This window comes from Mauremys mutica, chromosome 5 (assembly GCF_020497125.1).
Source record: "Mauremys mutica isolate MM-2020 ecotype Southern chromosome 5, ASM2049712v1, whole genome shotgun sequence".
In the NCBI taxonomy this organism is placed as follows: Eukaryota; Metazoa; Chordata; order Testudines; family Geoemydidae; genus Mauremys; species Mauremys mutica.
The window spans coordinates 57776544-57791207 of record NC_059076.1 but is presented as its reverse complement, the minus strand read 5'-3'; the positions used below and the strand labels follow the sequence as shown (position 1 = coordinate 57791207).

General features: G+C 44.9%; 1 protein-coding gene across 4 annotated transcripts in view; it reads right to left on the bottom strand.

Annotated features, from left to right (window-relative positions):
* GAB1 (GRB2 associated binding protein 1) overlaps positions 1-14664 on the bottom strand; it is a 151195-nt gene that overhangs the window by 7123 nt on the left and 129408 nt on the right. For 2 of the 4 annotated variants that reach the window (XM_045019452.1, XM_045019450.1), the window contains 4 exons: positions 11985-12074; positions 9444-9537; positions 8955-9078; positions 6101-6223 (listed from right to left, as the gene is read on the bottom strand). In XM_045019452.1, the coding sequence (XP_044875387.1) occupies positions 6101-6223; positions 8955-9078; positions 9444-9537; positions 11985-12074 (431 nt within the window). The remainder of the gene's footprint in view (positions 1-6100; positions 6224-8954; positions 9079-9443; positions 9538-11984; positions 12075-14664) is intronic. The other 2 variants (XM_045019454.1, XM_045019451.1) reach the window with 1 other exon arrangement.

Below are 14664 nucleotides of genomic sequence, written 5' to 3'. Positions count from 1 at the left end.
TGGGCCAGGAAGGTGGCAGACGAGGCTTGCGCTCTCGTAGAGTGAGCGGTGAGGCGGTTAGTTGGCACACGAGCAAGCTCGTAGCATGTTCGGATATATGCAGTCACCCAGGAGGAAATCCTCTGAGAGGAGACCGGCTTGCCTTTCATACGATCCGCAACCGCTACGAATAGTTGGGGCGAACGTAGGAAGGATTTTGTTCGCTCTATGTAGAAAGCGAGGGCCCTGCGGACGTCCAGGGTGTGAAGCTGTTGTTCCCGACTTGAGGCGTGAGGCTTCGGGAAAAAAAACGGAAGAAAAATGTCCTGGTTCAAATGGAAGGCCGATACCACCTTAGGGAGGAAGGCTGGGTGTGGCCGAAGCTGAACTTTGTCTGCATGAAAGATGGTATACGGTGGACCAGCCGTTAGGGCATGAAGCTCGGAAACTCGCCTCGCTGAGGTTATGGCAACGAGGAAAGCCGTTTTCCACGACAGATGGAGTAGGGAACACGTGGCCAAGAGCTCGAAGGGGGCTCCCATGAGCCTGGCCAAAACTAGATTCAGATCCCAGGACGGGTAGGACGTCATACTGGCGGGAACAAGCGATCTAGGCCTTTTAGGAAGCGGGAAACCATCGGATCGGAGAAGATGGACCGGTGACCGACGGGCGGCCGAAAGGCGGATATGGCCGGTAGGTGCACTTTCAACGATGAGACCACGAGACCCTGCTCCTTAAGTGACCAGAGGTAGTCCAGGATCGTTGGAATAGGGACGACGAACAGATTCAGGTCTCTCTGATCGTACCAGAGTGCGAAACGCTTCCATTTCGCGAGGTAAGTCGAGCGAGTGGAACGCTTCCTGCTCTCTAGCAGGACTCGCTGGACCGCCTCCGAACAGTCACGCTCCGCGTGGGTCAACCACTCAGGCACCAGTCTGTAAGATGGAGGGACCGCAGGTCCGGGTGGCGGAGCCTGCCGAAGTCCTGCGTTATCAGATCCGGCCACAACGGGAGGGGAATGGGATCCCGTACTGAGAGCTCGAGCAGCGTGGTGTACCAGTGCTGTCTCAGCCATGCCGGAGTGACGAATATGAGGCGGGCCCTGTCCCTCCGAAGCTTGAGAAGCACCCGATGTACGAGTGGGATCGGAGGAAAAGCATATAGGAGGTGATCCTTCCAGGAGCATAGGAATGCGTCCTACAGGGAGCCTTGGGAGCGACCCTGGTAAGAACAGAACTGGTGGCACTTCCTGTTCTCTTTGGAGGCAAACAGGTCTATTTGGGGAAACCCCCACCTTCGGAAAATTGTGTATACCACATCTGGACAAAGGGACCACTCGTGGGAAAGGAACGACCTGCTGAGACGGTCGGCCAGCGTGTTCTGCACTCCTGGAAGATAGGACGCTACCAGGTGAATCGAATGGGTTATGCAGAAGTCCCACAGGAGCATCGCTTCCGTGCAAAGCAGGGAGGATTGGGCCCCACCCTGCTTGTTGACATAAAACATCGCCGTCGTGTTGTCCATAAACACCGCCACACAGCGCCCTTGGAGATGGGAGCGGAAGGCTTGACACGCGAGTCGAATCGCCCGCAGTTCCCTGACATTGTTATGTAGGGAGAGCTCTCGGGGCGACCAGAGACCTTGGGTGTGTAGGTCGGCCAGGTGCGCCCCCCACCCCAGCTCCGAAGCATCCGTGGTCAGGGTGACGGATGGTTGAGGAGGGCGGAATGGGACTCCGGCACACACGACTTCTGGGTCCAGCCACCAGCTGAGTGAAGCAAGGGTCGGCTTCGTGGGCGTGACCACCATATCTATGGAGTCGCGGTGCGGCCGGTACACCGACGCAAGCCAAGTTTGAAACGGGCGAAGGTGCAACCTCGCGTACGGAGTGACGAACGTGCACGATGCCATGTGGCCCAGGAGGCGGAGGCAGGATCGCACCGTTGTTGTGGGAAAGGATTGCAGGTCCCGAACTAAGGAGACCAGAGACTGATGCCGAGGTTGAGGGAGGCAGGCCCTGGCCAAATTGGAATCCAGGACCGCTCCGATGAACTCCACCCTCTGCGATGGAGTCAACGTGGACTTCTCGGCATTTATCATAAGTCCTAGGCGCTGAAACAGGGCTAGGATCGTGGTCATGTGACTTGCTACCAGTTGGCGGGATGGTCCGGGGACCAGCCAATCGTCGAGATACGGGTATACGTGTATCCGACGACGGCGGAGGGTCGCGGCAACCACTGCCATGCACTTGGTGAAGACCCTCGGCGCAGTGGAGAGGCCGAAGGGTAGCACCGCAAACTGGTAGTGTGTGCTGTTGACGACAAAACGCAGGTAGCGTCGATGAGGAGGGTAAATCGCGACATGGAAATACGCGTCCTTCATGTCGAGGGCGGCAAACCAGTCTCCCGGATCCAGGGAGGGAATGATAGTCCCCAGGGTTACCATGCGAAACTTGAGCTTGAGCAGGTATCTGTTGAGCTCTCGGAGGTCTAGTATGAGTCGTAGACCTCCCTTCGCCTTGGGGATTAGGAAATATCGGGAATAAAATCCCCTGCCTCGCATTTCGCTCGGCACCTCCTCTATGGCACCCAAACTCAGCAGAGTCTCGACCTCTTGTGAGAGGACTTGCTCGTGAGAGGGGTCCCTGAAGAGGGACGGGGTGGGTGGGTGGGAGGGAGGGGGCGAAACAAACTGAAGACGGTAACCGGACCTCTACCGTGCGTAGCACCCAGTTGTCCGTTGTAATCTGGGACCACGCCGGGAGGAAGTGGGAAAGATGGTTGAAAAATAACGGGGAAGGATCTGGTGAAGAGACTGATGGGCCGTCCTCGGGCGTCCCATCAAAATGCCTGCTTCGGCCCTTGGGGGGCTTTGGAGGGCTCCTGGGACTGGGTACGCCGGTTGCCCGATGGTCTACGGCGGTTCAGTCTGCCTCTGCACCCATTATCAGGCCGTGACCTGGCCTGATTAAATGGCCGATACGGCTGCTGCCTGAAGAACCTCCGCTGGGTAGCTGGCGTGTGCATGCGCAGGGTGCGGATGGCGACACGACCATCTTTAAGGGTCTGGATTCTGGAGTCTGTCTTCTCCGAGAATAGGCCCTTGGTATCGAAGGGCAGGTCCTGTAAGGTGTACTGGACTTCTGGCGGCAAGGTGGAAGACTGCAGCCAGGAGATCCTCCTCATGGTCACTCCTGATGCCAAAGTTCTGGCTCCGGAATCTGCAGAGTCCAGTGAGGCCTGGAGGGAGGACCTGGAGGCTTTCTTGCCCTCCTCAAGCAGGGCTGAGAATTCCTGCCTGGAGGATGTTGGAATCAACTCCGTAAACTTAGAGAGGGCCACAAAGTTGTCGTAGGTGTAGCGGCCAAGGAGAGCCAGCTGATTGGCTATCCGTAGCTGAAGGCCGCCAGCCAAATAGACCTTCCGGCCCAACAGGTCCATCCTCCGCGCGTCCTTGGACTTTGGCGCCGGCGCGGGTTGCCCATTTCTCTCCCTCGTCGTGCAGTCTGTGAATGACCAGGAGTCTGGGGTCGGGTGCGTATACAGGTACTCGTACCCGGTCGGGGGAACGGAGTACTTTCGCTCCACGCCTCGAGCAGTGAGAGGGATGGATGCAGGCGAATGCCAGATTGTAGTGGCATTCTTCTGAATGGTGCGAATGAAGGGCAGGGCCACTCGCCTCGGGGCCTCAGCTCCAAGCACACTACTAACCGGATCCTCGTCTTCAGTGACCTCTGCGACCGGGAGGTCAATGGCTTGTGCCACCCGACGAAGGAGGTCCTGGTGGGCACGCAAGTCCATCGGAGGGGGATCCGATGATGAAGACCCCACCACCGCCTCATCCGGCGAGGAAGACGAGGACAGGCCCTGGCCCATGGCTTGTAGCTGAGGCTCGTCCATGGGGTGCGAAGCCTCCGCCTCTACGGGATGTTCCGCCAGTACAGGTGGCAGTGGAGCCTCAACCGGAGGTGATGGAGGGGGCCTGCTGACAGTGGCGTCCGGCACCTTGTGGTCCGAGGCCCTGGGTCGCTGCCGGGAGGGGACGCCTTGAGCCTCGTGATAGGCCCAGGGGGTCCAGAAGCCCCATTGCTGTGGACCGTGGTCCTGTCCTTGGGGGTCTGCCCGGTGATCTCCACCGCTGCCCTCGTGCGAGGCGACCGACGGTTGGCGGGAAGGCCACGGGGGGGCAGAGGCGCTCAGGGACTGCGCCGTCGATGCCGCTAGTCTGTCCGTGGACGGTGCCAGGGACTGGTGCCGGTCGTCGCAGTGCCGGGAGCGAGAGCGGGACCATCGACCACGTGAGTAACAGGAGGTCGACCGCGATCTCGACTGTCGTCGACGGGAGCGGCTCCGTGAACGGTGACGGGAGCGGTGTCGGGATCCGGACCTTCTTCGGTGCCGACGGTCCGGAGACCGGGACCGGGATCATCTCCGGGAGTGCGACCGGTACCGCGATGAGGAGCGGTACCGGGACTGCGACCGGCGCCGAGAAGGAGAGCGGTACCGGGATGGTGACTGGTGCCGGGACCTGGATCGGCGTGAAGGTGACCGTCTCCGGGATCGGGAGCGGGACCTGGATCGCCTTCTATCCCGTCTGTCAGGGGAAGGAGGCCTCATCATGGCCGGTTTGCCCACTGACTGCACAGCCCGCACCGGCGGTGCCGGGGGCCGGAGACTCGGTGCCTCTGTGAGCTCTATGAGCTCCCTCGCCGTCGAGAAAGTCTCGGGCGTGGATAGGAGAGGCAGCTCGACCACTGTTTGCACCAGGGAGCACGGAGGTACCGGACTCAACGGCCCTGTCGGTGCCGGAGTGGACGGTACCGCGCATGGTCTATGCGCTGTCGAGGTCGGTACCAAGGGGGCCGACACTGGCTGCTGGACAAGCGGTCCCGATGCAGACGTCTTCATAGACTTTTGCTGCGGCTTTCGTTTCCCCGATGGTGAGAGGGAACGGTGCCGGGGCTTCGGTGCCGGCTGCTTCTTAAGAGTCTCAGTACCGGACCGGTCGGGGACCGCTGGAGCACTCCGTGCCGAGGACGACGGCGGAGCTGATGGTGTCGGCACCGCAGGGGAAAGCGCCGACTCCATTAGGAGCTGCCTCAATCTAATGTCCCGCTCCTTTTTCGTTCTAGGTTTGAACGATCTGCAAATTGGGCACTTATCTGGTCGATGGGCCTCACCAAGACAACGCAGGCAGGAGTCGTGAGGGTCCCCAATCGGCATGTGCCGCTGGCAAGCCGCACAGGGCTTAAACCCCGGTGTCTTGGGCATAAGCCCGCACCGGACGGGAAAAGAGGGGCTAAGCCCCCCTAATTCCCCTTAATCTACCTAATAACTAACTTAACTAACTATTTTAACTAACTATATACACTAAATACAAAACGAGAAACAGAGATGAGCTAGGGATGTGGAGGTCAAAGGAGCACTCCACTGTTCCAACGGCCATCACGGGCGGGAAGAAGGAACTGAGGAGCGGACGGGCTGGCTGGGGTATATATCTAGCGCTATAGCGGCGCCACTCCAGGGGGCGCCCAGCCGGCCCGCCGGTGTTGCTAGGGTAAAAATCTTCCGAAGAGCCATGCACGCACGGCGCGCACACCTAACTGGAATGCATAGGAGCAATCACTCGAAGAAGAATACTAAGATTCAGGATTCCAGTGAAGAAATCTCAAGGAAGAAAATACTTGATCTACTGTACACTCATTGATAGTTAAACCGAAACTTCACTATGTGTACTGAAGTTGTAGACACTGGCACTTCCCATACTGATAAAATACAGTGACAGTTATGTGACGCGAGACCTGTGTAACTCTCAGAAAGAGATTGCGAGTAAAGCTGATCAAGGATTTGACTTCTCTTATCATGCCTTGACAGACCAAGGTAATAGCTCCATGCAAATCTGTCATTAGGTTATATTATAGCTTTGCCAGAGGGGTGCAATATTGCTTCCATGACTGGCCACAATAGAGATCTGCTAGCTAATCAGGGTGAAGCTGCTGGGCTGCTTTTCTTTTTCATTGAGTAGAATAATCCAATCTAAACTTGCAATAACTTATACATTCTTCATGCAGCTCAGTTTTGTACATCAGATCAACCTTTTTTTAAACAGTCATTTTGTTTACCTTACGAGGTGGAGTAGATTTCCCAGAATCTAGATCCAGATCTAAGTATTCTACTTGTTTATCTCCTTTTGGTTTTACCCTAGGGCTACTTCCTCCATCAAGACTGTTGCTGCCGAACAAAATCTGAAATTATAATGAAAAATAATCAAGTCAACAACAATGAACATTCAAACATTCTGCTCAGTCTATTAAACACTATCTACATAGTCAAGATTTTGGAACTCATCAAGGAGATCTCCTGATCTGGTAAATAATTCATATTTTATAGACTATTATTAATGATCTAACAATATTATAAACAAAAATTAGGTTTAACTAATGTTGATCTTGGGACACAGAGTCAAAAGACAGGAAAAAAAATCAAATTTCAGGTAGACACTCCAAAAAGATCGTGTCTAATTCCTACATATGAGTGAGCTAAGGACAGTCTATGGATTTTCTGATTGGCACTCTGTGTCTCGAGTTTAACATTACTTAAGTAAAGAATGTTGTATTTCACTATATTACTATTAATAGTCATTTGATAAAAACTCAGCCTTACAATACTGGTAAAGTTTTGAAAAAAACCTTTTGCATTTCATTCAAAAACTATCATAATAACTAATCTGAAAATCCAAAAGCATTATTCAGTTGATAAAACTGCAGGATTAATCTATCTCTAGAAAAGTTGGACAGGGCTGCCTAAAATGAACTAAATTGTATTGCATGAACCTAGTTTTCAATTAGCCCAGATTTTTACCACCTCACCTCCTCTGTCCTCTCCCAGCCTGATCCCTCCCTCTTAACAGGTGTTATAGGAACAGTACAATAGAAGGACTCTTCTCTAAAAGATAAAGAAAAAAAAAAGGAAGACAGAGGGCAGCAGTCAGCAAAAAATGAAGAGCAAGGCAGAAGGAAAGACAGGGTAAGGCTGACAGCAACTGGAAAGAAAATGCTGAATATTGCTCATTTAACTAAATTAAACAGAAATATGACACGTAGAAACAAGATACATTAAAGTCAATGACAGGAAAGGATGAGAAAATTATGGACCCTTTTTTAAGTTGTAGTTAAAACAATGAAGTTTCCAAAAACTTTATATAATAAGTGCATTTTATAAACCTAAAGTTTTGTAGCCATCTCAAGATCACTGGGAACGCCCCCTCCCCAATGCTTAAAGAGTTAATTTAGGGGGGTTGTTCTGTTCTTTTTTTTTTTTTTTTTTTAATTCTATTACACAATTTATTCCATTATCACCAATGCCTTTAACAGTAGGCAGTAACATGGACAAACAAAAATGGCTAGGATTTAAAAAACGGAGTCAATTAAGCATCTGAGTTGTTTATTAGGAACTTCTTTGAAAAGATTTACTATATTTCATTTATAAAATACAAGTTTTATTGCCTGTATCATTGTTTCTGGCATGTGTAATAGCATATTACTCTTTATATAGAAAAGGATCTATATTTCACACAATTACATAAACAGGATGTGTCCATTAAAAACAAAAATCAAAGTCTTAAAATATAATTAAAAGAAAACAAAAGGGATTTGGTACCATAATCTAGAAGAATGAGAGATGTAAGACAGTAGAAAATTTTATAAGCAATGGGCCAGTCCTTTAGATATGAAATTAAACACATTCATTTAAGTTTTAAAATTAAATTTTCTTAAGTGGCATCTTGGTCTAGTGGCTTGAACACAGAATCAGTAAACAGAAATCCTTGATTTCTAATTCTGATTCTGCTACTGATTTGCTGCATGGCTAAAGGTAATTCACAATCACCGTGTTTCAATTTCTCCAGCTGTAAAATGGAATACATCACTGCTTACTTACCAGTAACTCCTTCACAAGGCTGTTGTGAGGATCAGTTAGTGCCTGCACAGTGCTTTCAAATATTACTATTTGTATTTTAATTCATACTAAATAAGAATCTAAGCAACACTTAGCTATTAAGTGATGAGCACTATGTAAAAAACTTAAAATATCTAAGATGGGCCTGAGTTGAAAAGTTTGGCTACAGATATTATCAACTTTCCCAAAGTTCAATGGTGCTCTGAACTATATTTTGGTTTAGGAATGTACTAACCTTTTATTTTAAAATGCTACTGCAAATTCTTGCTTCTATTTGGGTAAAACATGCATCACTCATGATACATTTCAGTGAACACCTAAACATAATGTATACACAGCTAACAACTTCTATACTGTATCTGATGTGAGCAAGTGAAATGAAATTTAATTCACTTTTGCTAAAAATTTCTTGGATGACTATACTGAAAGCAAAAAGCTATCTGAAGAACAAAGTAGACAATATAATCATTATCATTTTATCTTGTATACAAAATGTCTCTTGTAAAAAAAAGTATAATAAACATACATATTTTTAGAAAAACTTGAACAAGAAATATCAATGGAGATTTCTTATGACTTTTTTGTTCCTTCCGTGTTTCTTGCAATGTTTACTTGCAACATTTCTTTTTCAAATGGCCTCTAGAGTGGCTTGAGAATACTAGCATTATTTATTTCCACTGAAACAGATTACTTACTGACACGTAGCCCAGGAATAAAGAAAAGAAGAGACAGAAACCTTGGGAAAGAACGTATTTTAAACCACTTTGTTCAAAAGGTGTCCTACTCTCAACATATATTGTGGACATACTAACCTTCCTCTTTATTGAACAATTCTACTCTTAACATTCTCACTGCTACAGTGTTAAAACAAAGCTAAAATTCTATAAAGATAAATAGTTTTTGGTTTTGATGCAGAAAATGTAAAGAAAGGTTTGTTGACTGAAGAAGGATTTGTGTTTGCATAATTTAAAAGTAAGGACTGCACAGGAAGAGAGTAGTTAAGATGTAGATTTTACATACTGAGTCTTCAGTGGACTGATTTGGATTCATGGGTACATAATTCTCTTCACTGTCGTGCGAGTCACTGCTGGAAGTTGTGCTATGAACTGAATCCGGTCTGGGAGACATAGGAAACCTGGAGGAGCTAATTACCAGGAATTATTTTACAAACAATCAAACTAGAATATTTTAAAACTCCTGGTAAACAAAAAAAAAAGTATATTAGAGCTTAAACTCTTATTTGTCAGCTTTACCAGGGTTGAGTTTTCTGATTATACATTGTCTTATTATTTAACAAATGATACCGAACATACATACATACATACAGCTGACACATGCTTGCGCACATGGCTGCGTGTGTACACACACACACACACACACCACATGCACACACAGGAAATCTCAGTCTCTGCTAGAGAGGCTGAAAAAGGAAAGATCGCAGATATATTCATTAATGCTCCAGTAAAAATAAAATAAATCCTCTAAAGTAAGAAAAGCTAAGAGACTTACTCTCGTGCAAAACTTCGAGTGATAGGAGATCTAACTGGGGCTTGCAATTCTTCCCATTCTGGCAGAGGTTTTATTTCTAGTGGAGCTGGTTTTGCTATATAAAAAACAAACAAACAATTTTAAAGCACAGAACATTTTAAAACAAATCCAAATTCAGCAGCTATTCTAAGGCTAGCAATGCACAGAAATCAATATAATTACTTTTATTTTAAGTTGCCACTGAGTAAGATTTCCACATAAACCCCCAAATACACTTATCAGGAAATGTTCACTTCTGAAAGAGGTTTCTGAACCACTGTCTGTATTATAAACTTTCCAAAATAATTATGATGTTGTTAGTAATGAGTGCTACCACTATCAGAGAATTTTGAAAGCTGAATATTAACGTGCGATTCTATTCTGAAAAGGGAATCTGAAAATGGCACTCTAGGATTCCATGTTTATTGTGCCACAATGACTCATCAAATAAAAGATAGTTCACAAGTAAAAGGTAGGGTTGGTTGGTTGCTAGCCTTTTATTTAAAAATTGCCAGTCCTGCAAACTCTAGATCTGAAATATTTTCTTGGCTCATACACCTCTGTCAATAATAAAGACTCTGCAAACCCAATTCTGCATTCACTTACACATTTGCAATCCCATTGTTAAGGCTGCAGAGGTGAAAGTGAGGGCCCTTTAACTGGCATTTAGTTAACAAAATTGATGAGTCATAATAGAATCCAGCTCAGTTTTCCATAGGTGATTTAGTTCTCTATACTGCTTAACTTGAGAGAAAAACAGAAGAAACATACCAGCACCATTAACATCAGATGATAGGATTCTGAGTAAGGTGCATTTTTACACAATTTTCAGAGTAGAACCACAGCTTAAACTAAAACGGAAATTAAATATAAGTGATTTTGAATTGTAAAAAACCCAATGGATTTCTGTACTGCAAGACTTATAGGGAAGTCTATTTATCATCAATCTTAATTTCTATCATACTTGACATTTAAAAATTCAATTACTTTGAGAAGGTAGTTATGAAATTATTATGAACGCTATTAGAGTTTTTTCACAAAACAAACAAAATTAAATATCAGCTACACAAGATTGTTGACAGCCCATCTGACTGCTCCAAGACCAACCTACTTACCAACATCAAAACTTCAGCCAGTTTAAAACTAGTTCATATACATTGAAACCTGTCAAAGTGACCACTTGTGGGACTCTCAAAAATCAATTGCTTAACAGAGGTGGTCTTATAAGGGGTAGCAGAACTGTACTATATTACAGCTAAAGGGACTATTTTGAGGCAGTATTAGGAGAAAGGGTTATCTAAAAAGGTCAGCCCTTGGTACAGATTTCTATGTAAATTTTTTTTTAATTGAAATGTTACAGATAAGTGATAACTGAACTTAATCGCCCCAAACTGTTAAACTGCAGTTAAAACCAGGGCTTTGGAGCTGTGCTCTGGCTCCGCTCCAGCTCTAGGCAAAAACCTGCAGCTCCACTGCTCTGGAGTTGCTCTGCACTCCAGCTCCGGGCTCTGCTCCAAATTCTTGGTTAAAATTCAGTAGAGTCACCTATATGTAGCTCAAGAGGTATCAGCATACATCAGTAACTTACAATTAACAAGGTTCTGCCACCTTAATTCATGCTTAGCAGTATCTTATTTATCAGGTAGTCCCATTGATTTAAAAAAAATCCCAATAATTTATTTCCAGGAATTACTTAAGGAATAAGGTATTACTCAACGTGAGCTAAGGTGGCAGAACTGAACCTTACCTAAGCAACAAACATGCTACTGGATGAGTGGCTGTGGTGGATACCAGTACAGCTCAAGTGCTTTATAAGGCATGAGGCTGAATGACAGCTACAATCAACAGCCCAAGTACAACTACTGTATCTTTAGAAATACAGTAAGGTCTTGATCCAAAGCCCAATGAAATCAGCAAGAGTCAGTCTATCAATTTAAATGGACTTTTGACCAGGCTTTAAATGCACCTGAAGCATGCTTTAAAAAAAAATAAGTTTGACATTTATAATTTGTCTTAGCCCATGTGACTGTACTGGATACCAACACAGTTAGTGTCTATAATAAACCAGTCAGATTCCACCTTCGTAATACTAATTTAAAAAATATAAATGAAATCACTGTACTAATAGATAGTCACAGGATCAATCTCTTTGACTGCATCTTGACATTTAGCTAACAGCAGATTATTAACCTGTGACATTTATGTTAACTCTTAATTAGAAGTTCTTTCAAACAACATACTGGTAGACCACATACCCTTGTTTCTAAATAAACAGATACAAAATTAAATCTGAAATATGAGCAGCTATAAACTGAACAAAACTTATATGTATAAGTGTTAATTTCTGGTAAATCTGAATGTTTTCCCCTGCATGGGAAACACTTTTTATTAGCAAGTAAAATGTGTCCAAATACCTTAAATTACAACATTATCAGTGACAATGCTTTATTAGAGTTTAACCTTTAAAAGAAACATTTTTTTTAAAACAAAGCCCCATACAACATGCAGTGCTATAGTACATACCCTTTCTTCTTGTAGCAAAGTCACCTATGGTTTGTGAATCAGTTCGCTCTAAACCATGTGGTTTAGGTCTTAAAATTTTAGGACTTTGACCTAATTGGTAAAAAGAAGACTCTCTTAATATAATGTTCATTTTATAATTGGAAAAATGGAATTCTGTAAATAAGCAGCAGAACCCCTTGCAGAAAGGCTAACTGCATAAGCATAAGCAAGCTGCTGAGGGAGAGTTTTACAGCCCAGCTAGGTCTCATGCCAGGGCTTAAGCACAAAACTTCAAAGGAACAAAACATTGCATGCAAGAAGCTTGTCTGAAGCAAGTAAGATGTATCTAAAAGGTAGAAAGCTATTTAAAAAAAAAGACATGTCTGTTGAATTACAATTTTTAAAAGTAATTTTCTATAAAAAATTGCCATGTTGAGGGAACATTTAACAATCTATGGAAAATGGTTAGGTTAAAATGAAATTGTAAAAGAATTTAAATGAATTTCCACTACACCTCTACCTTGATATAACACTGTTCTTGGGAGCCAAAAAAATCTTACCGCATTATAGGTGAAACCATGTTATATCGAACTTGCTCTGATCCACCAGAGTGCTCAGCCTCGCCCGCCGGAGCACTCCTTTACCGCGTTATATCTGAATTTGTGTAATATCGGGTAGTGTTATATCAGGGTAGAGGTGTATATTAATCCTTAAAAACCAACAAAGTCCCTTTATTTTTCTTCCAGATAAGTCTTTTGGAAGTCTTTTTCATATATATTTGCTGACCTGTCTCAAGCTTCCTTCTGATCCTAAGGAAGCAGACATGACTTCCTCTTAGTGTCAAACTTATTCTGTAGAAGACTAATTCCAGGTTTAATTCTGGGCCATGGGCTGTGGTATGAATTTAAGTCTGCATATGTCCAATCCAGAAGAACTCCCATTGATGTTAACAGGAGGTCTGCATAAAGAGCTAGAGTAGATCGACTGTGGCCTTGATGTTATAAATAACGCCAAACGTTTCAGATCTGGGTTCCTAAAGACTCCTGAATCCATATTTAGGAACGCAAATAAAAAAGTGTCCTAATTTTCAGAGGCACTTACTACCTGCTGCTCCCACTTATTTTAAACCTCACTTTAGGCACCCAGGTTTGAACAATTTGGCACAAACTTTTCCTATAGCTATTTATTATTCAGTGTCTTACTGTTGTATTCATAGATATTGTTATATTCAGCTAATATGCTGCCCTTTATGACCACTGTATTTTTAACCTCTCTCTTTCTTACCCATCTTTCTTTCTCTATTTCTCCTCTCCCAGCCTTGTCTTTGTCTTTCTCCTTCTTTTGTCCCTCTGCATTGTTCTCCCTGGAGCAAATCCCAAATCTTCCCCCTCCCTCCATGGGCTTCATTACCATTCCCTTCCCTGTCCTAGCTGCTCAAATGATCAGCAATGAAATAGTTAATGTTAAGCTGTAAAGTGTCACCATCAAATTTAAGAGGGAATGAGACTGGTGGAGGGGAGTTCACAGCTATTGTTTCAGGCTATCTGCAGACTCAAAAGACAGCACTATATCGGTTTATAATTGTTTAACATTTAAAATTATTAGAAACAAAAAATCCAAACATAGGCCAGAATCTTGAAATTGACCTGTTTTAAAGGATTAGGCCTAACAGCAGATACTGTTTCAGTGCGTTTCACACAGATTGAGGAACTACAACAGCTAACTAGCTAGGCTTAACTACAAACTCCTGCTAAGTTGTGAAGTAAATTTATCTTTTACTTTTTTCTTCTATTGTATATACTTTACACCAGGCCTGCACAACATGCAGCCCGCGGAGCCTCACTGTGCGGCCCGCCGGGGGATTCTAAATCCCCCGCACACGGCGCTCTGAGAGCAGCCCAGAGCTGGGAGCCCAGAGCCCTTTAAATCCCAGCCACAGCTGGGAACAGTGATTTCCCTACACCCCACCCAGGGGGGGTGTACACCCCCCCTGAATTTTCCCAACACCCCCCCAAGTTTTGTGAGCTAGTTACATACCAATTTAGTGACTGTTTGGAAATCTGAATTTAAACTGAAACATTAATACACACTTTAAAAGCTTATACAGTGTATGATAAAATATGTGTATCTGAAAAAGGAGAATAGATTTGAAATGTATTAACATAGACTAGCTTCCTTATACAGCTGTTTTTTATGATGTCAGTGCATTCATTTTGGTGATGTTGGCCAACCTAATAATTTCAAATGATGATTTGTAAGCAAAGTCTAAATGAGTTCTCCCTGACAGCTAGTGATGATCTGGGGGCTAAGGCTTCAGGGCCAGATTACATTTACATTCACACCTAATCTACCTAGGGATCCAGCAAACAGAGATGTGTTGTCCAAGTGATAGATTTTGGCTGGGGTTGGGTTACAAACCACTTGAATGTGGGGGGGAAGGGGGGATGAAATGTTGTTCTTATTGTATGAGTAAAGGGCAGTAGACCTGTACTTAGACTGTGATGATTTGAAGGCATCAAGAGAGAGGGTGGGGACCTGTCCCTCTCCACTGTTTAAAGACAGAGCTGATTAGGCTCCATAGATAGTCTTTTGCTCTGTTAAGTGACCACTGCAGCTGAAATCACTGACAATCAAGTCTAAGTGCTTAGTCCTGTTGTGGGGACAGTGTTCCTATGGGTACAGTGTTTTTGTGTAAGAGACA